Here is an 18,451-nt window from a genome sequence, read left to right on the forward strand (position 1 = left end):
AGCTGGACTTTGGTAATGGTGTGATAAAATATCCTTTGGGGTAAGGAAGTTATAATTGTTTCTTCAAGATGGGAAATGCTCATGCGGCATCTTGGCCATGGTCATCTGAAAGTTCATCATCATCATCAAGTAAATTACTCAAAGATTGTTTTGAAATAAATAATTAAATATTTTCAGTTGTAAGTTTGGTGCTGGTCTAGAATCCTACTATTTTTTTGCAGCAATGAAACAAGTGGTCAAAGTTGAAATCGCTAGAAATAAATATGGGAGAATAAATATAATAATAATACCATACCCACCCAAACGCTAACTCACACACTAACCCAAATATTGTTAGCAACAAAAACCCCTGGATAAAAATGCAATTGGAATCCAGCGCCGTAAGTTGTCTTGGCCTAGTAATCTAAGAATATTTTTGATTAGTTTTACTTTACAAATATTGCTAGGTTAATTTGTTGCCGCAATAGTTTCATGACAATTCTCGCCCCTGACCACGCCGACATAAGGCATCAACAAGGTATAATGTAATGTGTTTATATTTGCAGCCTCGTCCACACCACAGGTTAGTACCCTCACTCCTCCAGTTAGTGAGCCTGTTCCAAGCACCCCTCCTCCGGTGCAACCTGATGCAGCACCATCTACTTCTGTTGATCCCGAAGAACAAAAACCCACATTGGGAACATTTGAAGAGTTGCACAAGCCATGTAAAGGTATTTTTTAACTATCTGTTTTGATGTTAGGAAAGTGTTATTTGCCTTTTACGAATAGTCTGCTACTGTTCCCTGCTGCATCCTGTTTTACCATCTTAGGGGGTGTTTTTTTATTCATGTGGTTTTCACAACTTAGCTGCTTTGTCCAGACTGTTGAATATTGAGTCTTAACCAGCTCCCACTGAGCCTTGTTGTGAGTTTTAACCACAGGCTGGATTTTTCTAGCCTTGCCTTGCTTAAAACTTTAATTCTACTCCCATGATGGGCATGTGAAATTTTTTGGTCAGTTCTCTTTCAGCATGCCTAGATCATGGTATTAACCCATGTGGATTCCATTAGCTTATATAATAACCAAAGTTACAGTTCATTTAAAATAGACTAATTTCTTCATAAAAACCAATCGTACAACTGAGATTTTTATATTTTAACTCCTAAAATTCAAGAAATTGTTCTTAGAACTTGCACTACAACCCTATGAAGGACTGCGATTTATGGTGAACAAGGGGCTTAGCTCACACTTTCAGGTTAGTTTGATTGGATTGGACCTATACGTTTTTTATATTTAATTCTAGAATGATAGACAATTATAGAAGTGAATTTTTTAAGATTTTAAACAAACCATAACTTATGATTGCTTTAAAACTAATATATAGTTATAAATTAATCATTTAATAAGCAAATTAATACCTTCAGCTCCTTTAATGCAGTGCCCTGAAATGTTTTTCAATTGGAAGTTTTTTCCTAATCTGCTGATTTTATGTTTTTTCCTCTGTATTCATTCTGGGAAATAAAATCAGTAAAATTGTGAAAATTGCTAGCTTCCAATGAAATTGCTTTGACTTAAAACCCATTTCATTATTCCATTTTACATTAAAAGAAGAAATGTTGTCTAAAAAATCATTAAATATGTCTTGGTTAAGAAATAGAAAAAAAACAGAGACAGCCATCAATTATACAAGTTTTGTTAACCAAAACACTAATTTTTTTAATGCAGTGATTTTCAAACTTATTTTCTTGTAACACCGTTAGAAAAGTTTGTTGGACTTGCCATGTACCAAGCGGAGGAAATTTATTTATTTTTTTTTTTTTCAACAATTATTTAGAATGCACCTGCCAGGGGATAATATTGTTTTCAAACATTTTGTTACTGTAATTGAGTTTGAATACGAAACATAATCTTTGTAGGAAATCAATGGAAAATTAAAAAGATGCACCAAGGCGCCACACAGACAGTTTCAGAACCTCTTATAATGTGATGGATAGACCCACAATAATATGTTGCTTATGGCGACCCATAAATTTCTGTCACACCCCTAGGGATGGATGATACTTGACATTGTAATCCAATCCTGATAGTCTGATACCCAATATTATATTCTGGACAAAAAGTATTGGGATCTGTTCCAATACCAAATTATGTCATTACTATGCACAAACAGGCCTAATAGATAAAACAAAACTTTATAGACTATTTTTTTTTCAGATTATTTGGCAAAAATGTAGTTTAATCATTTTTTAAATAAGTTTACCTTTCAAAGTACGAATCGCTGTGTTTGATTGCAAATTTTGGTGAACATTTTGATCAGATCGGCACCAAAACCACCCTACTATAAGACAAATGTTGAGTACTGTTACTACCACTTGGCATCAAGTATGTGTTCCGATCTGTTTCGGACATCCCTTCACATAACTATAACTTGAAAATTTTGGTCAGCAATATTTTTTCTATCCCTTATAAACAGGAATGACGAAATCAAATGGAGCTTGTCACAGAGAAAATTGACTTATCTTTTTTAATTCCTACAGGTTCAGCATACTGTTCATTTGAACAATGAGAAGTCATGTTACAAATTTGGATCAACCTTTGTTGGATCTAAACAACCTTCGCCAACAGAAGTAAGACTTCTTTTGCAATGTAATGAATTTAGTTTACTATTGTAGAATATGATCAACTCACATTTTTTTTAACAAAAAAATTAAAACTTTTTTCTGCTGTTTTCTTTTGCTTAGGCATACCCAGTCATGATAGGAGAGATATCCAACGAAGGAAATCTACAAGCGCAGTTTATTCACCAACTTATTGATGGCATGCGCGTGAAGTGCATCGGACAGGTAACAAATTTGTAAACATAAAGCCCAGCCTGTTTTTAATGAATGTACATAACTTTCTGCTCATTTTTTCCAGATGCAAGGGTCAAAGTTTCAGTCAATTCAAGTGGGCACTGACATTATGTTGAAGGACTCCACAATCTCAATTGTAGCTGCAGATCCTGACCCTTTAAACAGAACAGGTTTGAATACATTTATGCATACTTTTGAAAGTTTTTCATCACTTCATACTTTGCAATGTCAGGTTTGCTGAATCATCTTGTCCAAACTGATTACAGCACAGACTAATGCCAGGGCCATCTCTCTATTAAATTGTTTTGCCAGGCAAATAAGTTACACCAATTGTCTCAACCTTCAGTACAGACCTATGCAAAATACGGCCCAATTTTTGTAGCATGTTTTGTAAGTAAAATGGTTATTATAAAATTTATTAGGGCTTGTATGTAGAAAAATGCATATACGTTTTAATACCTTGATTTACCAGGGGCATATGCAGATAATACCCCATATTTGTTTTAAATTTGTAAATGGAGACATTTTTTCCTGTTTTTAAAGATGTTTTTTTGTCAGAAAAACAGGTCCATGTGTAGTATCTAGTATGATGATCTCTAGAAAAAAGGGGTGACAAAGTAAATTTACATAGCTGATATTTGGGCTTAAAACAAATGTAGCGTAATGGAATCTTTTTTTTTTTTGATTTATTTTAACATACCCTTTTATTGCATAACCTAAAAGTATTGTTGCTCAAAAAAATGGAAGTGCATGTCACAAGAACTTATAAGACACAGAAATGTTTTGATATACTTTTTGCGAGTGTTTTAAATATATTCTTAAGGTGCACAGAATGCGCAAGGGTAAGTTAGGCTATGTTTATGTTGGTTTAATTGCAATATATGTTTATCCTTTTAAGGTATGGTCATACTGCACTATCTGCAAGCCATTACTCCTAAGTTTTCATTGGGTTCGGAGTTGCTCTATCAACGTGGGGCTGGTCGACAGCAAGCAATGCTTACATTTGCTGGACGTTATCAAAGTAAGATAATTAGATTACAAAATAACTTAAATCAACGAAATTGGTATTAGTCTTTTTTTCCAAAACATGATTGCCTGGTGTATTATAATTTTCTTTAAGGTTATAGCGCTGTCAGTTGCTGCTGTCCTGCTGACAGAGCTTTGATAATGCCTTTCATTTTTTTCTTTCAGGGCTCAATTTATTTATTGCAGTAAAAAATATATGGCAAAAACGCCAACCAAATTAAAACTAACAACAAAATCACACTGGATTTGTCTAAGGCTTTGTAATTTAACAATGGTGCCTAAAAATAATAATTGCACACATTTACGCTTTACCAAGACGTTACGTTCTTAAGTCTGCACAACGCTAAACTAACCGTCAAATTTGCACCTCCAACGACTAGCGTGGCCGTTAAATCACCGTTTTGACCTTTATGTTAACAGCCAAAGACTGGCAGATCGCCTCCACTCTGGGCCTGGGCGGTCTTCACGCGAGCTTTTATCGCAAAGCGAACGAAAACGTACAAGTCGGAGTCGAGCTGGAGGCTTCTCTAAAGAATATGGAAAGCGTAACAACTTTCGCGTATCAGCTCGATTTGCCGAAAATGAATCTCTTGTTTCGAGGTGAGTTGTCCTGCCTGTTGCAATGTTGTTTCCTAAACTAACAAAAAAGATTCGGCGTTTCATATATGGATGTTTTTTTAGATTTACTTCGCTGGATTTGTATTTTAGTTTTATACTCATTAAAGGATAAAGATCCGTGTCCACTGTCCACTCCACTTGGTTACAGATTTGGTTTATTCGCACTAATTAAAAATGCTAACGTTGATTTCGATAACTGTAGGGAGATTCCGGTATTTTGGTTTCTTAAAAAAGGGTAATGCTTGAAATCCATTAGTGTGCCCTATCGCAATCTTTAACTGACGCTTACGAAGTTTAGCATACTTCACTCAAAATGTGTGTGGTAGACTCAGTAGACTGTATAATGTATACATCGTACAAAAACAAACAATAAAGCACTGGTGCTTTCCGTAGAGGTTTGAGGGCTTTTGGCGGCATATTAAATAAAACGTTTTTTTGTGGCCTGTATTTTTAAGGTCGCATTAAAAGGTTTCCAAATACAAATAAATGACAGACAGTAGTAATATTGTGGTTATCTCCTGTATGACGGATCGGTCAGTAATATTTAACCATTTTACATAACAACACGTTTTATTACGTCGGTTTGTTAATTTCGTCCTGGCGTTGCTAATTAACTTATGCCACTTCCTCGTGAAGGTTTTACTGAAAAAATACTCCCCTAACCAAAGTGTACAATGCCAAAGCCGTTCACAACAGGAAATATTCCAGCTTTAGTTCTTCGCTTAATGCTTGTAGCGGACGTTATACATTTACCGTCGTGACCCAAAAAATAAAGAAAAATTATATAAACAATGTTCGTCTTTTGTTCAGGTATGTTAACCTCCGATTGGACGATCGGCAGCTCTTTCGAAAAGAAGCTGCTACCGTTGCCGATAACCCTCAACATGACCGGCACCTACAACATCAACAAAGACAAAGTCGCAGTGGGCGTAGGTGCAGTGCTTGGCTGACCGGTCGCCCAAAACGCTGCTTCCTTGCTATAGCAGCTCTCCGGTCGGACCAAAATCGTTTAAACGCGATGCGAAGATCAGCTGCAGCCGCTGAAGCGGCGACAGCATAATTTTGTGTTGCATGGTGCTACACGACGTAACCTTACTTTCTAGTGTTTTCGTTCGTTCTTTGCCACTAATTGTTGCAAGACTTGTATCTATTGTCATTTAATCGGCCGCCAATTTTGTGGCTATAAGATTTGCTAATACCGCTGCTATCTATTCTATACTTATTACTCACTAGGTAATCTCTACTTTCGTCAATAAGTGTGTCGTTTTAGTGTTGGTTATGCAAAATTTGGAAAATTTGATTAAATTATTCGAATGCGTCGCCTTTTCCAAATGCTTGAATCTCATTTGTTGTTGAATAGCAAGACAAGGTTATCTTAAAAAAATTAGTTTTTGCAAAGCTACAAACAAAGCTACATAATAAACCTCAACGTCGGAATAAAACAAACCCCACCCCTAAGTACATCACTAACTCCCCTAATAATTTCAACCCTAGCCCAAAATATCTGGTGCCAAAACACCGGCGCCCAAACGTCGACACCATAACGGTCGATGCCAGACCCATGGCCCCCGATCGTCCAATACCCTCCCCCTGCCTACAGTTTAAGGCGTTATTTTGGCATATTGGGCCTTACTTCAAAAAATTAGAACTTATTCCGACTTGTTTATGTCTTAATCAGACGATTAAGTTCGTATTCTGCTCCGGATGTTACGGCGTATTTGGCTTTATAATGTCGTTGGTTTTCATACTATGGTTTTATAGATTTTTCTGCGGTCTTAATGTGTGTACCCAAGCTAACGAACTTGTTATTACTTTGGAAGTTGTGCGCAAATGTCCAATTTAAAAGAAAAAAATAGGCTATTTGCTTTAAAATACAAAACTTTTTTTTAAAAAAGATAAAACATATACATTGCTTGATATATTGGCGTTTATCAAGTAGTGAGGCGCGTTGACCCAAAAAATTAATGTTAGGATAAGTAAAAAAACTCGCATTAAAATTACCATGTTTTTTTTGCCTTTTGAGGCTTAGAAGAAACACACAACATGGCATAAACTAAATTAGGTTGACAAAATGTGAATGTTTCAGAGTTTAGAAAACGGCTGGTATTTCATTCATATTTTAAAGACGGAATACATTCCACCAATCCGCAAAAAATAAATAAATATTAGGCTAAGTTTGGCAAACTTTCGTTGGAGTGAGGTGCCACAGTGCAGAGGACGCTTTTTTCTGCCAAGATGAAAAAATCGCGTTAAACTTACAAGAGAGACGGAAGAGATTCGCGCGAAGTACGACAACAATTTCCATTTTAGTATATCAAACAATTTCAATTTAGGCTAAAGATAGAGTTCGGCGAGGTCATGTCTAGATCCGTCCCTGATAAGAGTGTTTACGAAACAACCAAATGGTAGAAACTCGCCTTTGTTTCCGCTTAGCTTATGTATTTTAGGAAAAATAAGGCGCCGTCCGTATTAAATTGCTTTTCGGGCCGTTATATGCCTTTGGCGACCTTATAGTAAACTTCAACTCTAACTTTTGGCTTATTAGTTTATCCGACCCAGCTAACCAAAAATACATTGTAAGTATAGTTCTTTCAGTGTTCTCTTAAAATTTAGATATAATATTAAATATGATAAATTGACGCAAAACTTTCAACCTTCAAATAACAACGAGCCACCAGGTCCGCAAGTACATTTTTCGTGACTCGTACATTCTGCTAGACTTTTAAGTAAAAAAATACGTGCGTTTTAACGTTCTTAGTCCAAAAGCAAATCGAATCTTTTCAGCCCAAAGGTGCCTTGCATGCCATTGCATGTTTTGACCAACTTAAACTGGATAAACAATAAAAGTCATCCAGCCTCCTAATATGTTTTTGTTACGCCGTTTCTGTGTAACTAGCGGTTAGCCCCGCGTGGACAAGATCTGACCCTAACTAGTGAATGGTCACGTTTTGACGTAACTTGGTGAAATAAAACGAGATAAATGACGTCATTAGGTCGGTGACGACCATGAATAATACATAACAGACGATTGACCGATGCGAGACACTTCTTCTGGTGAGACGAATAATTCCGACTCGCGGATTTCTTTGCCGCGCAGTGTTAAAGCTTAAAATCGGTGTTCGAGACCATGCGCTTGGTCACGCGACCATTGACAGGAACGTTTTACTGCACACTTCACACGAGAAGATTTTGCTTTCGCTCAAGGACAATGTACACATGTTCATGTTGAGTTTTTTTATGATTCCAGACTCTCATTTACCTACAATGTCGAGCCTATGCGTGAAAAATACATTCTCACCTTAAGAGTCCAGAAAAATGTCATTTCCCCTAAAATAAAATTCGTAAATCCGCGGTTATCAATTTTGCCTTGCTGGATGACCAACCTAGCCTGTGTAATCATAAAATCGTTGCTAGGGATTTAAAAAAAAAATGGAGATACTTTACGGTGCTGATCTCTACGAACGATAGGCTACCAACAAATATTTTACAGTTCGCCATTCTCAGAAGTTACCATCACTGCAGGAGAAGATCTTACTAAACATCTTACAGCATTATGACTACCAATCTTACTAAAAAAATATAGAAAGCTTGGAAGAAAGTCGCCAAGCTTGGAAACGACCCTGCTTGCTACAAGCCACATTACAATGTTTTGGCTGACCATCCATGTATCCACAGGCAACTCGTTCAAAGCTCTTTTAAATCCCCGAAAAATAAACGGAAAGCACCTCAATTGAAAATCCCATTCAACAATCTTCAAGCAGTATGGATTCTTTAAAAATTGTTAATATTTTATGGTTTAAATCTTTGAAGAAGTTTTTGGTTTTTGCTGGTTGTAGTTTATTACGCGCAATGAGTATTTGCCTGTGTCTTTTTATTATGGTAACGTTTCGTTTTTAAATATAAAAGTTTGTGACTTCCGTTACCAATTTTTTTTCAGTTTGATTTTTGTCGAAATATCATATGGAATAAAGTTTTAAACAGTAGGCTACGTCGTGAAGTTTATTTTTCTGTTCAAAGTATCGTTTTGTTCCGTGGTCCGTGCGTGTTAACTGCGTGAAACAACTTTCATGCCTGGGCGCTTTCAGCTGATTTCTCTTTGTACGTATGAAGGGCATTTGGTTGGACTGGCGGTTGCTTGCTTAGAGATGAAGCGCTAGTACTGTATTATTTATTGCTGTTTTGCGTTAACTTGACATTTTATGTTATTTTGATCAATATGGCAAACATTCCTTTGATGGTACGATGCATTCGTTCGAGTGGCTGCTGTAGTACAAGTAAATACCGCAATGAAATGTGAGTAAAATTGAAAACTCCTTAGAAATACCCGCAAGGTAGTCTCTTTAAAAACTAAGGATTTTGGAAAGCAAAATGTAATTCTTACTCTTTTCTTAGCGTTTTATGTTTATGCACCGAGAATGCCTGTGTTATTATTGTACAGCTGGTCTGCATTTTGTGGCAGGTGCTGAGGTGCCCACCCAAGATTTTTTCAAGCGATTTCTGTGTGCACTTGAATTAGAAACTTGCACTACTTAAAATTTGACATGGCGTTGGTCCAGAATCCTACCACATTTTCGTCCGGGGTTTTATATTGCTACCAATATTTGGGTTAGGGTGAGAGTTTGGGTTTGGGTGGGTCAAGTTTTAATCATATATATTTATTCGGCGCTGGTTAGAATCCTACTACATTTTTCATCCTGTGGTTTATGTTGCACACATTGTTTGGGTTAGGGTAAGAGTTAGCGTTTGGATTTGGGTGGTTCTAAGTGTGAAGTTCCATTTAATGCAGACTGGTTGTACAAATCATCTGGAAAAATAAAAGGAAAGGTATTAAAAAAATAAGATTTATACAAAGTTTTTTTACTGAGAGCTTAAGGCGCTGGTCTAGAATCCTACCACAGTGTTGAACAATTATTAAAACAAGGAATAATATTTGGGTTGGGGTGACCATTAGTGTTTGGGTAAGGGTGGGTCAAATATTATTATTTAGCAATATTACTTGACTTGCCCAAACCCGCACCCTAACCCAAATAAAGTTTGTTGTGGTAGGATTCTAGACCAGCACCGAGTTTAGTGCTATCTAAATCTTAAATGGATTTGTTGACTCATTTACGCTATGCTTAATATTTCAGCTACAAGTATTCCATGCTCATCCTCACCTTCTTTTGCTACATGTCATATCACATAAGCAGGAAACCACTTAGTATTGTAAAGGTGTGTAACTTTGTAATTTGTATGACTTAAAATATTTGCATATTTATTTTTTTAATAATAAGATTTTTTCTAACACAGGGTGCACTTCATCAGAATTGTAGTCTTGTAAATCCAAACAACTACAACCATTGGTTTGGAAGTATCCCCAATTCCAAAAATCTTGAATTTGCCCCTATTACACAAGACTTTTCTATTTCAAACCACTCGAAAAATGGAACTTGGTGTGATTTTGCACCATTTGGTATGTGTCTTTAGTTTCAAATTTCATTGAAATTTACCAATGTTTATCATTGTGTGTTTTTTACTTTTTATCTAACAAAAAAAATGCACAACAATCCTTATCTTTATTGCAAAATAGTTATTACAACGTAATAAGAATATCAAAGCCCATACAGAAGTAGGTATCATTTTGGACGTTTCGAATAACTCTTTATTCATTTTCAACATCAAATGATACCTACTTCTGTATGGGCTTTGATATTCTTATTACGTCTTACTACAACCTCCAACCATTATGCTCCAAAGTTATTACAACCTTTTACATTTTTTATCTTGTTTTAACAATAACAATAACTGACATAATTATTTTTTAATTATAATATTTATTTTATGTTGTAATCTTCTAGACAAGTCAAATTACAAGTCTTTATACGGTGATCTGGATTATGCGTTTTTGATTACTTATGCATTTGGGATGTTTTTCAGGTATGAATATAATTATGTGAAATGGCTGCATTTATTTTTTTAGTTTCTGTTTCACCGGGTATTAACATATTTTTTTCTTGGTGCACACTATAGTGGTTTGTCTTTCTTACTCTGAATTGACCTCCTGAGGTTGTTACAAAAACTTTGTAGTTGGGCCTAATAAGATTCTTGTTTCTTAAATTTGCATTTATACAAAAACAAAATATGGCTCACTTTAATATGTTGGAAAACTGTTGTGACTAATGAGTAATAATACATAAATTTTATCTATTTTTTTTCATAGTGGAATTATTGCAGAAAGAGTTTCCATAAGATATTTTCTAAGCTGTGGAATGGTCTTAAGTGGCATATTCACTTCAATGTTTGGTCTTGGGTACTTCTTTTCTATTCATTCATTTACGTTTTATGTCTTTGCCCAGGTAAATAATCACATTAAATAAGACAAATTTTGCATAAGAGAAGCAGTTCAAAGTTGAATGTTTGCTCATATTAGTAAAATTATATTTGCTTTAGTTTAACAACATTTACTATGTTTTAGTAGAATTGCATTTGCGTTCCTGCCCATGTATATATATATATATAATGTTTGTCTAATTCCAAAGACTGCAATTTTGATTATGCTGTGATTTTTTTATTTGTATACAGGTACTAAATGGTCTAATGCAAACAACAGGATGGCCTGGTGTTGTAACATGTGTTGGCAACTGGTTTGGAAAAAATAAGTAAGTTTATTTGGCAGTGTGTTTTTTAAATCATATAGCAAGTGACACATAACAGTCAACAACATTGTATATTTAATTTGTTTTTAGGTACAACATGCGCAAAATGTTGCTAATAATGAATCTCAAAGCCAAAAGGGTTTAGTAAATTGACATCATGAATCGTAAAGTTAATGTTGATTTACTTGACCTTTTGGCTTTGAGATTCATTAATGGTTTCTGGTTTGTAAAACATCACTTTAAACGCATGTTTTTTTGCTTTGAAAAGGATATTATATGAAATTTAATATTGTGGTTTCTGTATGATATGTATGGATCTCATTGGTGTCTGTATGAGCTGTGTATGATTATGTCAATTTACTCTTTAGGCGTGGCCTTATTATGGGCATTTGGAATTCTCATACTTCTTTTGGAAACATACTTGGCTCAGTGATTGGATCTGTTTTTGTTGGTTGGGCATGGGGATATTCGTTTATTGTTCCCGGCATAATTATTGCATTTCTTGGAATTGTCACATTTTTTACCTTAATAGACCGTAAGTTCTTACTATGTTTGTCTGTGCCCACAAGTAGAAATTTCTGTTGTAGTTATTGAACCAAAATTTCCTTGGTATTATCTCTTAACTTAATATATTTTGCACAGATCCTAATGATGTCGGTATATATGTTGTTCAGCAATCTTGTGACCCATCATACCAACCTTTACCAAGTGATGAGGTTTGTTTGGAAGAATGTGTCATGGTTTGTTTTTAATTTTTGTTTGATTTTACTTTTATGATTGTTTTTCAGTCTTTTTTTTTTTGGTTTGAGTGAAATTAATTTTTCTTCATTTCATTATAAAATCATGTGTGACATTTTGGAACCAAAGAATAAGTACAGCTTTTTTGGTTTGCATGAATTATTCTATGCAATTTTTCTGAATTTACTAATCTAATCTAATCTAATCTAATCAGTATTTCTACAAAAAGGTAAAAAGTTAATTGAATTGATTTGCTATGCATGCTGATTTAAAATATGTTGTGAAGTGGTAAATCTAAAATTACATACTGTTTTATATATGTAAACTAACTATAAAATGTACATGGTTATTAAGCAAATCAGAATGCGCTTAAGATTTGCTTAATTAACTCAAAATTTTGTTCAAAAAATTAAAAGATTAAACTTGATATTTATGTATTTAACAGGATAGTATAGAACCTTCTGAAGCATTAAGTTGTTCTTCAAAGTACAGCAGCATTTCAGCAGACAAAGAAAATCTTAACGTGTCTGTTAAAAATAACCCAAGAAATGACACTAAACAAGAGGCAATTGGATTTCTAGGTGCTTTGAAAATTCCTGTAAGTATTTCTTGCATATATCTTAACTTTCTCAACCTTTAATAGGTTGTGACCTTCTTTTATGACCTCTCAACAATTTGATTCCCCCCCATACCCCTTTTCAATTATTAGAGAAATATGATACTGATTGTCACAAGTTAGGTGTCTAAAGCCATAATGAATACCATATTTAATATTCACTGGGAAAAAAGCTACAATGATATATCACCTAAAATTTTTCAATATATAAGTCAATGTACCTATTGCAGTGTTTAAAGCAGCACTGCAGCAGTGTAAATATATTCCGTTAAAATGTTGCAATTCTATGCCCTGTGTCAATATTTTGATGAAATATTGGCTTAATGATTAACAATGCAGTAACTCTATAACTCTTTTTGTATTTTCAGGGAGTTATAGAGTTTTCTTTGTGTCTACTTTTTGCCAAACTTGTCAGCTACACATTTTTGTTTTGGCTTCCGTTTTACATTTTAAAGACATGTAAGTATAACTTTTCTGTTTATTGATGTGTGGTTAACTAATAAACAATATGTATCTTAAATTTGTAGCACAATCAAAAAATGTAGCGGACTCTGGACTGATGAGTACCCTTTTTGATGTTGGTGGGATCTTTGGGGGAATTTCTGCTGGTTTAATATCTGATCGAATTAAAGGGCGAGCACTAACATGTGGCTTTATGCTGATTATTGGGGCAGTCATGGTAAGACTAAAATACTCGCAATCTTTATTTTTCGCTTGACTTGATTTTAAACTTATAAGTAATATTTCCACTAGATGTTCTTGTTTAATGTCTACGGTTCGGTCAGCAGTGCTGCTAATGTCAGTCTGTTGCTTGTCACTGGCGCTTTTGTAAATGGCCCTTATGCTCTTATCACCACTGCAGTGTCCGCTGATCTTGGAACTCATCAAGGTAATGTGTTGTTAATGCTAACTCTCCACCTGCGTCTTATAACTATTTTGTGTTTCTTCGCATTGGTAAAAAAAACAATTTATTTATTTAGTACTGATGGGAAATGCTAGAGCACTATCAACAGTTACTGCAATCATTGACGGCACTGGGTCTATTGGTAAGCTTCTATTTATTTGGTAATATATTTCCTCAGGTAATTTAAACTTATAAATTAATTTATATAAGTAAAGGTGTATCTCTGATGTTTGTTTTTATTCTAGGTGCTGCAATTGGACCTTTTCTTACTGGTTTAATTGTACCAAGTGGTTGGCAGAATGTGTTTTACATGCTGATTTGTTCTAATCTATTTGCCTTAGTGGTAAGACTAGCAAAGGCTAATTGCTTTATTGCTAAATATCTAAAGATTGCCTAACATTTTTGCTTTTTTAATGTTAAGTTTCTTGGAAGACTTATGTTCAAGGAAATTAAAGCACTTTGGTATCCTGATGGGATAAGAAGTCACCATTCAAGCCCAAGGTGAGGCCACATCATTATGAACTATTCAAAAGAATCTATGGCTATGTAGACCTCGGTCATATCTTGGAATTGGTAGAGAATGGTTATTTTGTAATCCTAGAACAGATGTAATTCATGCGGCTCGCCCCCTCTTTGACAAATTAGACACACTTTTTGACTCTTTTAACTACGTAATTGCGAAACATTTTGACACTTCGGGCGAATGTTCATTGTACATCCGGTTTGTTTACGTTTTGATGCTGCCTTTTCTAGATCAGCTTTTCTTTACCGTTGCGCCGTGGAAGGCTGCCAAGTGCGTAGCGCAAAATGGGAAAAAGTCTTAAAAATATTTGATATTTATCTTTTAACATTTTTTTTATTTTTTTATTTTCGGCAATGTAATAAAAACTTGCAAAAATTTAAAAGAAATACCAGTATACCAAAAAAAAAATCGTGCTCGTTTCGATTGCCAGCTGCGCCTTGACTTGAAACAGTTAACAAACACTGAGCTAAATTAACTTTAAATGTTATCGCGTTCCATCAAAGTAATTTTATTACACAATTTTACATTAGTAGTATGGATGACGACGTGTGAACTCGAATTTTAAACCAAACAAACGCTTTTTTTTAGTGCTTTGCGGCAACACTTTACTGCCTCTGTAAATGTAATTAAACACGTTTTTAAGTGCAAAAAATATCCGAGGCCCGCCTGATTCACAGTTGTTCTAACATTTCAATAACACTATTCATAGTTATCATTTTGTGCGGCTCGCAGAAACCTTTCTATGTTTGGTTTTCCCGCGACTAGAAAAAGGTTGCCGACCCCTGTCCTAAAACAAAGGAAATATGTATTTGAAACAGGCAGTCGAAACTGAACATGAACCAAATCTGAACTGAACTGAATATTTAAAAAAAAGCTGAAAAAACAGGTCACTCCAGCATGACGTCACACCTCATTTTAAGGAGACTAGTTATATCACAATATTTTTAAAAAATTGGTTAGGGATCAATACATGACAAGTACAGGCTAAATCACTAAAAGCTTGTGCATTGTCTAACAATACTAGACATAAAAATGAGATGTAAGCACAAACAAGTAAAAACACTATGTACAAATAATAAAATATATTGAAATATTTGTGGTAAAACGAACAACATACCAACAAAAGTTTATTTTGTTGATACTTGGCAGTATCTACGGGGTATATTTCCAACCTCAAGCTGTCGTTGAACTTGGGGTTTGAAAAAGCAATAAATATTTATTAAAAAGAAGTTGCATTTTCATTTTTTTTTAATGCATTATGAAACTTTGACGATTTAATACGAATTACAATTTAATAATTATTCTCTAGTTTATTGACTATGTTTAATGCAACTGATATTGTACCCTAAACGGAACTCTATAAAACGGTTTTGAAAAAACAATAGCTAATGTTGAAATCTGAGTTGAACCAGAACTTTTCAGTGCTTCGGACCGAAACTGGACCGGATTAAAAAAAATTGTGAAAAACCGAAACAATAAAGTGGTTTGACTCCCTGATTTAAAATCACCAGCTTCCTGTGTTGTTATATTACCTTAGTAGTCATAGTGTGACTTTTTGATTTTTTATACAGGGTGCTTAGTGGCTAATGATAAAACAGTGGACCATGAATTTTAGATAATATCAAAACTGTAATAACTTGCTATTAACAATAGGTATTATTTACTTTAAGATGGTATCTTAACTTGTGGAACATATTTTAAATGTTATTTTTCTGTCAAGGGGGAAACCTTTTCTAATTTTTACATCTAATATAGTGTATGGACTACATACTTTTTTAACTGTGGCATTTTGTTAAAAATCTTCTAAATAAAGATTAAAGATATTAAAACAATATTTATACCTGTTAACTAACATACACGAAGTACTAGTGTAAATACGGTTAAACTTGTAGTGGGTTCCTAAACTGTTGAGATTAAAGTTATTGATGAGTTTGTTGTTTAGCATTGCTTGCAAAAGAATAATTGTCTTTAACAGGAAGTGTTACAAAATGTTGTGAAAGCATTTGCACACTATGTTATAGCTAGCATTGGGTGCAAATAAAACAGATCTCTGGTGCACTCAACACAATATCTAGTTTATTTGTATCCAGATAGTTTTACCTGAACACAGGGCACCCTACAATACACATGGGTTATCTTTTAGGGTTTGCATCACTAATTCTTTATTTTTACCATAGGGTAAACTATTACAATAGTAAGTGGTAACTCACAGTATTGTTTTTTTTAATTTGTGGTACTGAAATTCATTCAACCCTGAACAAAGATATATTGTGTGTTGGTATTTTGCATCATTTCAATGATCCAAATAATATTGGAAACGTTTGGTCAGCCCTAAATTTTTATCTGATGTTAACTATATGGGCCCGTTTTTTTATTTAATTTTCTATAAAGTAGCAAACTTTGAAATGAAATATCACATCGAGCTTTATATTGGCCATCACATAATATGTTTTGTGTTGTTTTAGTAAAAGTTGACTTGTAGTTTGTTATTTTTTACGACGGTTTGAAATTATCTGGTCTTTTCTAGAAGTAACCACATTAAAAACAGTGTCTTATAATTTTTTACACAATAGGTTACTACCCTCTCCAAGTAAGGGTATCTATGAAGATAAGAAAGGAATGCAAGTGAATAATACTGAAGTTCACTCTCAAACCTAAAGGTGCCAAGCAACAAAGCAGATATAAGAAAGTGTGTCCATGACTATGTATAGTTATTGTTGTCTCAAAGTGCAATAACATCGTTGCTTAGTTTTATGGATAACATTTTGGGGTCCATATTTTTTTCTCAGTTAAAATTTTGTCTTTTTCCTTTGTTCTTTTGTTGTGTTAAATGCAAAGCTGCGTAACACACACCATTTCTCTCCGATTTTAAATATCAAGTGAAATGCCAAGCAAATGTAAGTGTACCGTCATAAACTGTGTCAAGAATATACATGCTAAAAATATTGCAATTATATAAATGCTTTCAACATACCTAATTTCCTCGTGAATGGAACTTATTTTAATATTTGTGTGCTAAAGGGTAAAAAAATGAACCGTAGCAAAATTCTCAGCTTTGATTATATTTTTAAGTGGTGGTAACCAAAAATATAGGCGTGAGTTTTACGAAACTAATATGAAATCTGCAAATCACAAGAAAAGTTGATAGAATAATTTTGTTTGACCTTTCGCAAGTATTACTGTGAGTGCTCGGTAAAAGCTACTCTTAAATGCAGTTTACAAATTATTACACAACTCTCATCGTGGCGATTGCAAAACACGTATGTTTGTTGCTTGAGTTAATTGTTTTAACTACAGCGTCATTGTATGTTTATTCTCGTTTTCCTACAAAAATCTACGCCTCTACTCGTTGGTGTCTACACCTGGTTCAAGTGTGTTACGCCAATAAACTTAACAAACAATGCTGTCGTGGATTCGCTTTACACGTTTGCCTTGAGGACATGTTGCAGCTTGGTTATTAACCGACAGTTCAGAAGCACATACCAGTCGACCTTCTGGTAAATGGATTACAACGACAAAACTTTTTCATTTTTGTCGTGTTTCGGGACATGGCTTCGTGATAAATGGACATACATTGTTTCGCTAAAACGCCGGACCGTTCCGATTTACTATTACAACTGGTTAACATCAAAGCAAACTGTTTGCGAAACGCAACTATAAGGTGTGCTAATGTTGCCCGGTTCGGCATTGCATTATCAGGAAACGCGGCGTAGTCGGAGATGTAGAGAGGGTTGTTTCCCGGAAATAACCGGTTCTCTTTGTTTATAGTGTTACGTTACGTCCCACAGAAAGTCTATACAAACTTTTACTTCTAACCATCGATCTTTGCCGAATGTCTTCGCGGGTACAATTTCTATAGAAGGTCCAATAATTGAGTAAATAGATCGGCTAACGATAAAATAAATCTAAAACAACTACAACTGAGGTATAAACTGACTCAATTGGTGAATATAAAGTAGAAACATGAATTTGTTAAAATAGTTTTACCATTTCTTCGTGGGCCACTTCTGGTGGCTTTTAGGGCCCAAAGACAGTAGGTTGGGCAATGTACAAGCTTGTATAGCAGTTGGTATCCCAAGATTCTAATAACTTTTTATTTATTTTTTGTTATTTATAAACCCTAATCATTTTATGGTAGAAACAGTATTTTCTATGCACGAATACTTTTTGTTAAAATAAACAAAAAACAATAATCTGCGACCTTCCGGATTTGACAATAATAAATTAATACATTTTGTCTCTTTTCGGCATTCAATATTTTCTGTCAAGTTTAGCTAAAAAAATTTCCGCTTTTTAAAAGTATTTTTGTTACACTTTTTCTGTGTGACCACAGGCTGGCGCCGTGTGGACTAGGGCTACCTACAATATGCATTTTCTGCGAAGTTCATCTACAATAATAAAATGCTATTTCACCGTTTGCTTAAATCTGCACACATGGTTGCGGAGTCGGAACTCGAGTATGATTACTAGGGCCCGCAAAAGTCAATAAAGTTAAAATTTTTCGTCTGTCCACGAATCAAAGAATAAAGTTGTTTTCAGCACCTAGGGGACTGTTACTAA

General features: G+C 34.5%; 2 protein-coding genes across 3 annotated transcripts; both read left to right on the forward strand.

Moving 5' to 3' along the window:
• On the forward strand, nt 1–5,798 carry LOC146167894 (mitochondrial import receptor subunit TOM40 homolog). Its single transcript, XM_083389152.1, has 9 exons — nt 1–129; nt 546–710; nt 1,167–1,234; nt 2,517–2,606; nt 2,721–2,822; nt 2,896–3,001; nt 3,730–3,852; nt 4,278–4,457; nt 5,286–5,798. Exons 1-9 carry the CDS (start codon nt 69–71, stop codon nt 5,423–5,425), a joined length of 1,035 nt encoding a protein of 344 aa, XP_083245278.1. The 5' UTR covers nt 1–68; the 3' UTR covers nt 5,426–5,798.
• A 2,793-nt stretch (nt 5,799–8,591) lies between these two features.
• On the forward strand, nt 8,592–17,280 carry LOC146167895 (glucose-6-phosphate exchanger SLC37A2-like). 2 transcript variants are annotated; one of them, XM_083390963.1, is made up of 16 exons: nt 8,592–8,768; nt 9,605–9,686; nt 9,765–9,927; nt 10,313–10,391; nt 10,675–10,810; nt 11,037–11,113; nt 11,479–11,645; nt 11,753–11,850; nt 12,294–12,446; nt 12,833–12,923; nt 12,992–13,143; nt 13,218–13,353; nt 13,445–13,510; nt 13,614–13,711; nt 13,790–13,869; nt 16,465–17,280. In XM_083390963.1, the coding sequence occupies exons 1-16, from the start codon at nt 8,692–8,694 to the stop codon at nt 16,547–16,549; spliced, it is 1,740 nt and encodes a 579-aa protein (XP_083247089.1). In that variant the 5' UTR covers nt 8,592–8,691; the 3' UTR covers nt 16,550–17,280. The 2 variants fall into 2 exon arrangements, with proteins under 2 accessions (XP_083247089.1, XP_083247090.1); XM_083390964.1 differs by having other exon boundaries at nt 11,753–11,826.
• Nucleotides 17,281–18,451: the final 1,171 nt, after the last annotated feature.

The sequence above is a fragment of the Ascidiella aspersa genome, chromosome 1 (assembly GCF_963924565.1).
Source record: "Ascidiella aspersa chromosome 1, kaAscAspe10.2, whole genome shotgun sequence".
NCBI classification, from domain to species: domain Eukaryota; kingdom Metazoa; phylum Chordata; class Ascidiacea; order Phlebobranchia; family Ascidiidae; genus Ascidiella; species Ascidiella aspersa.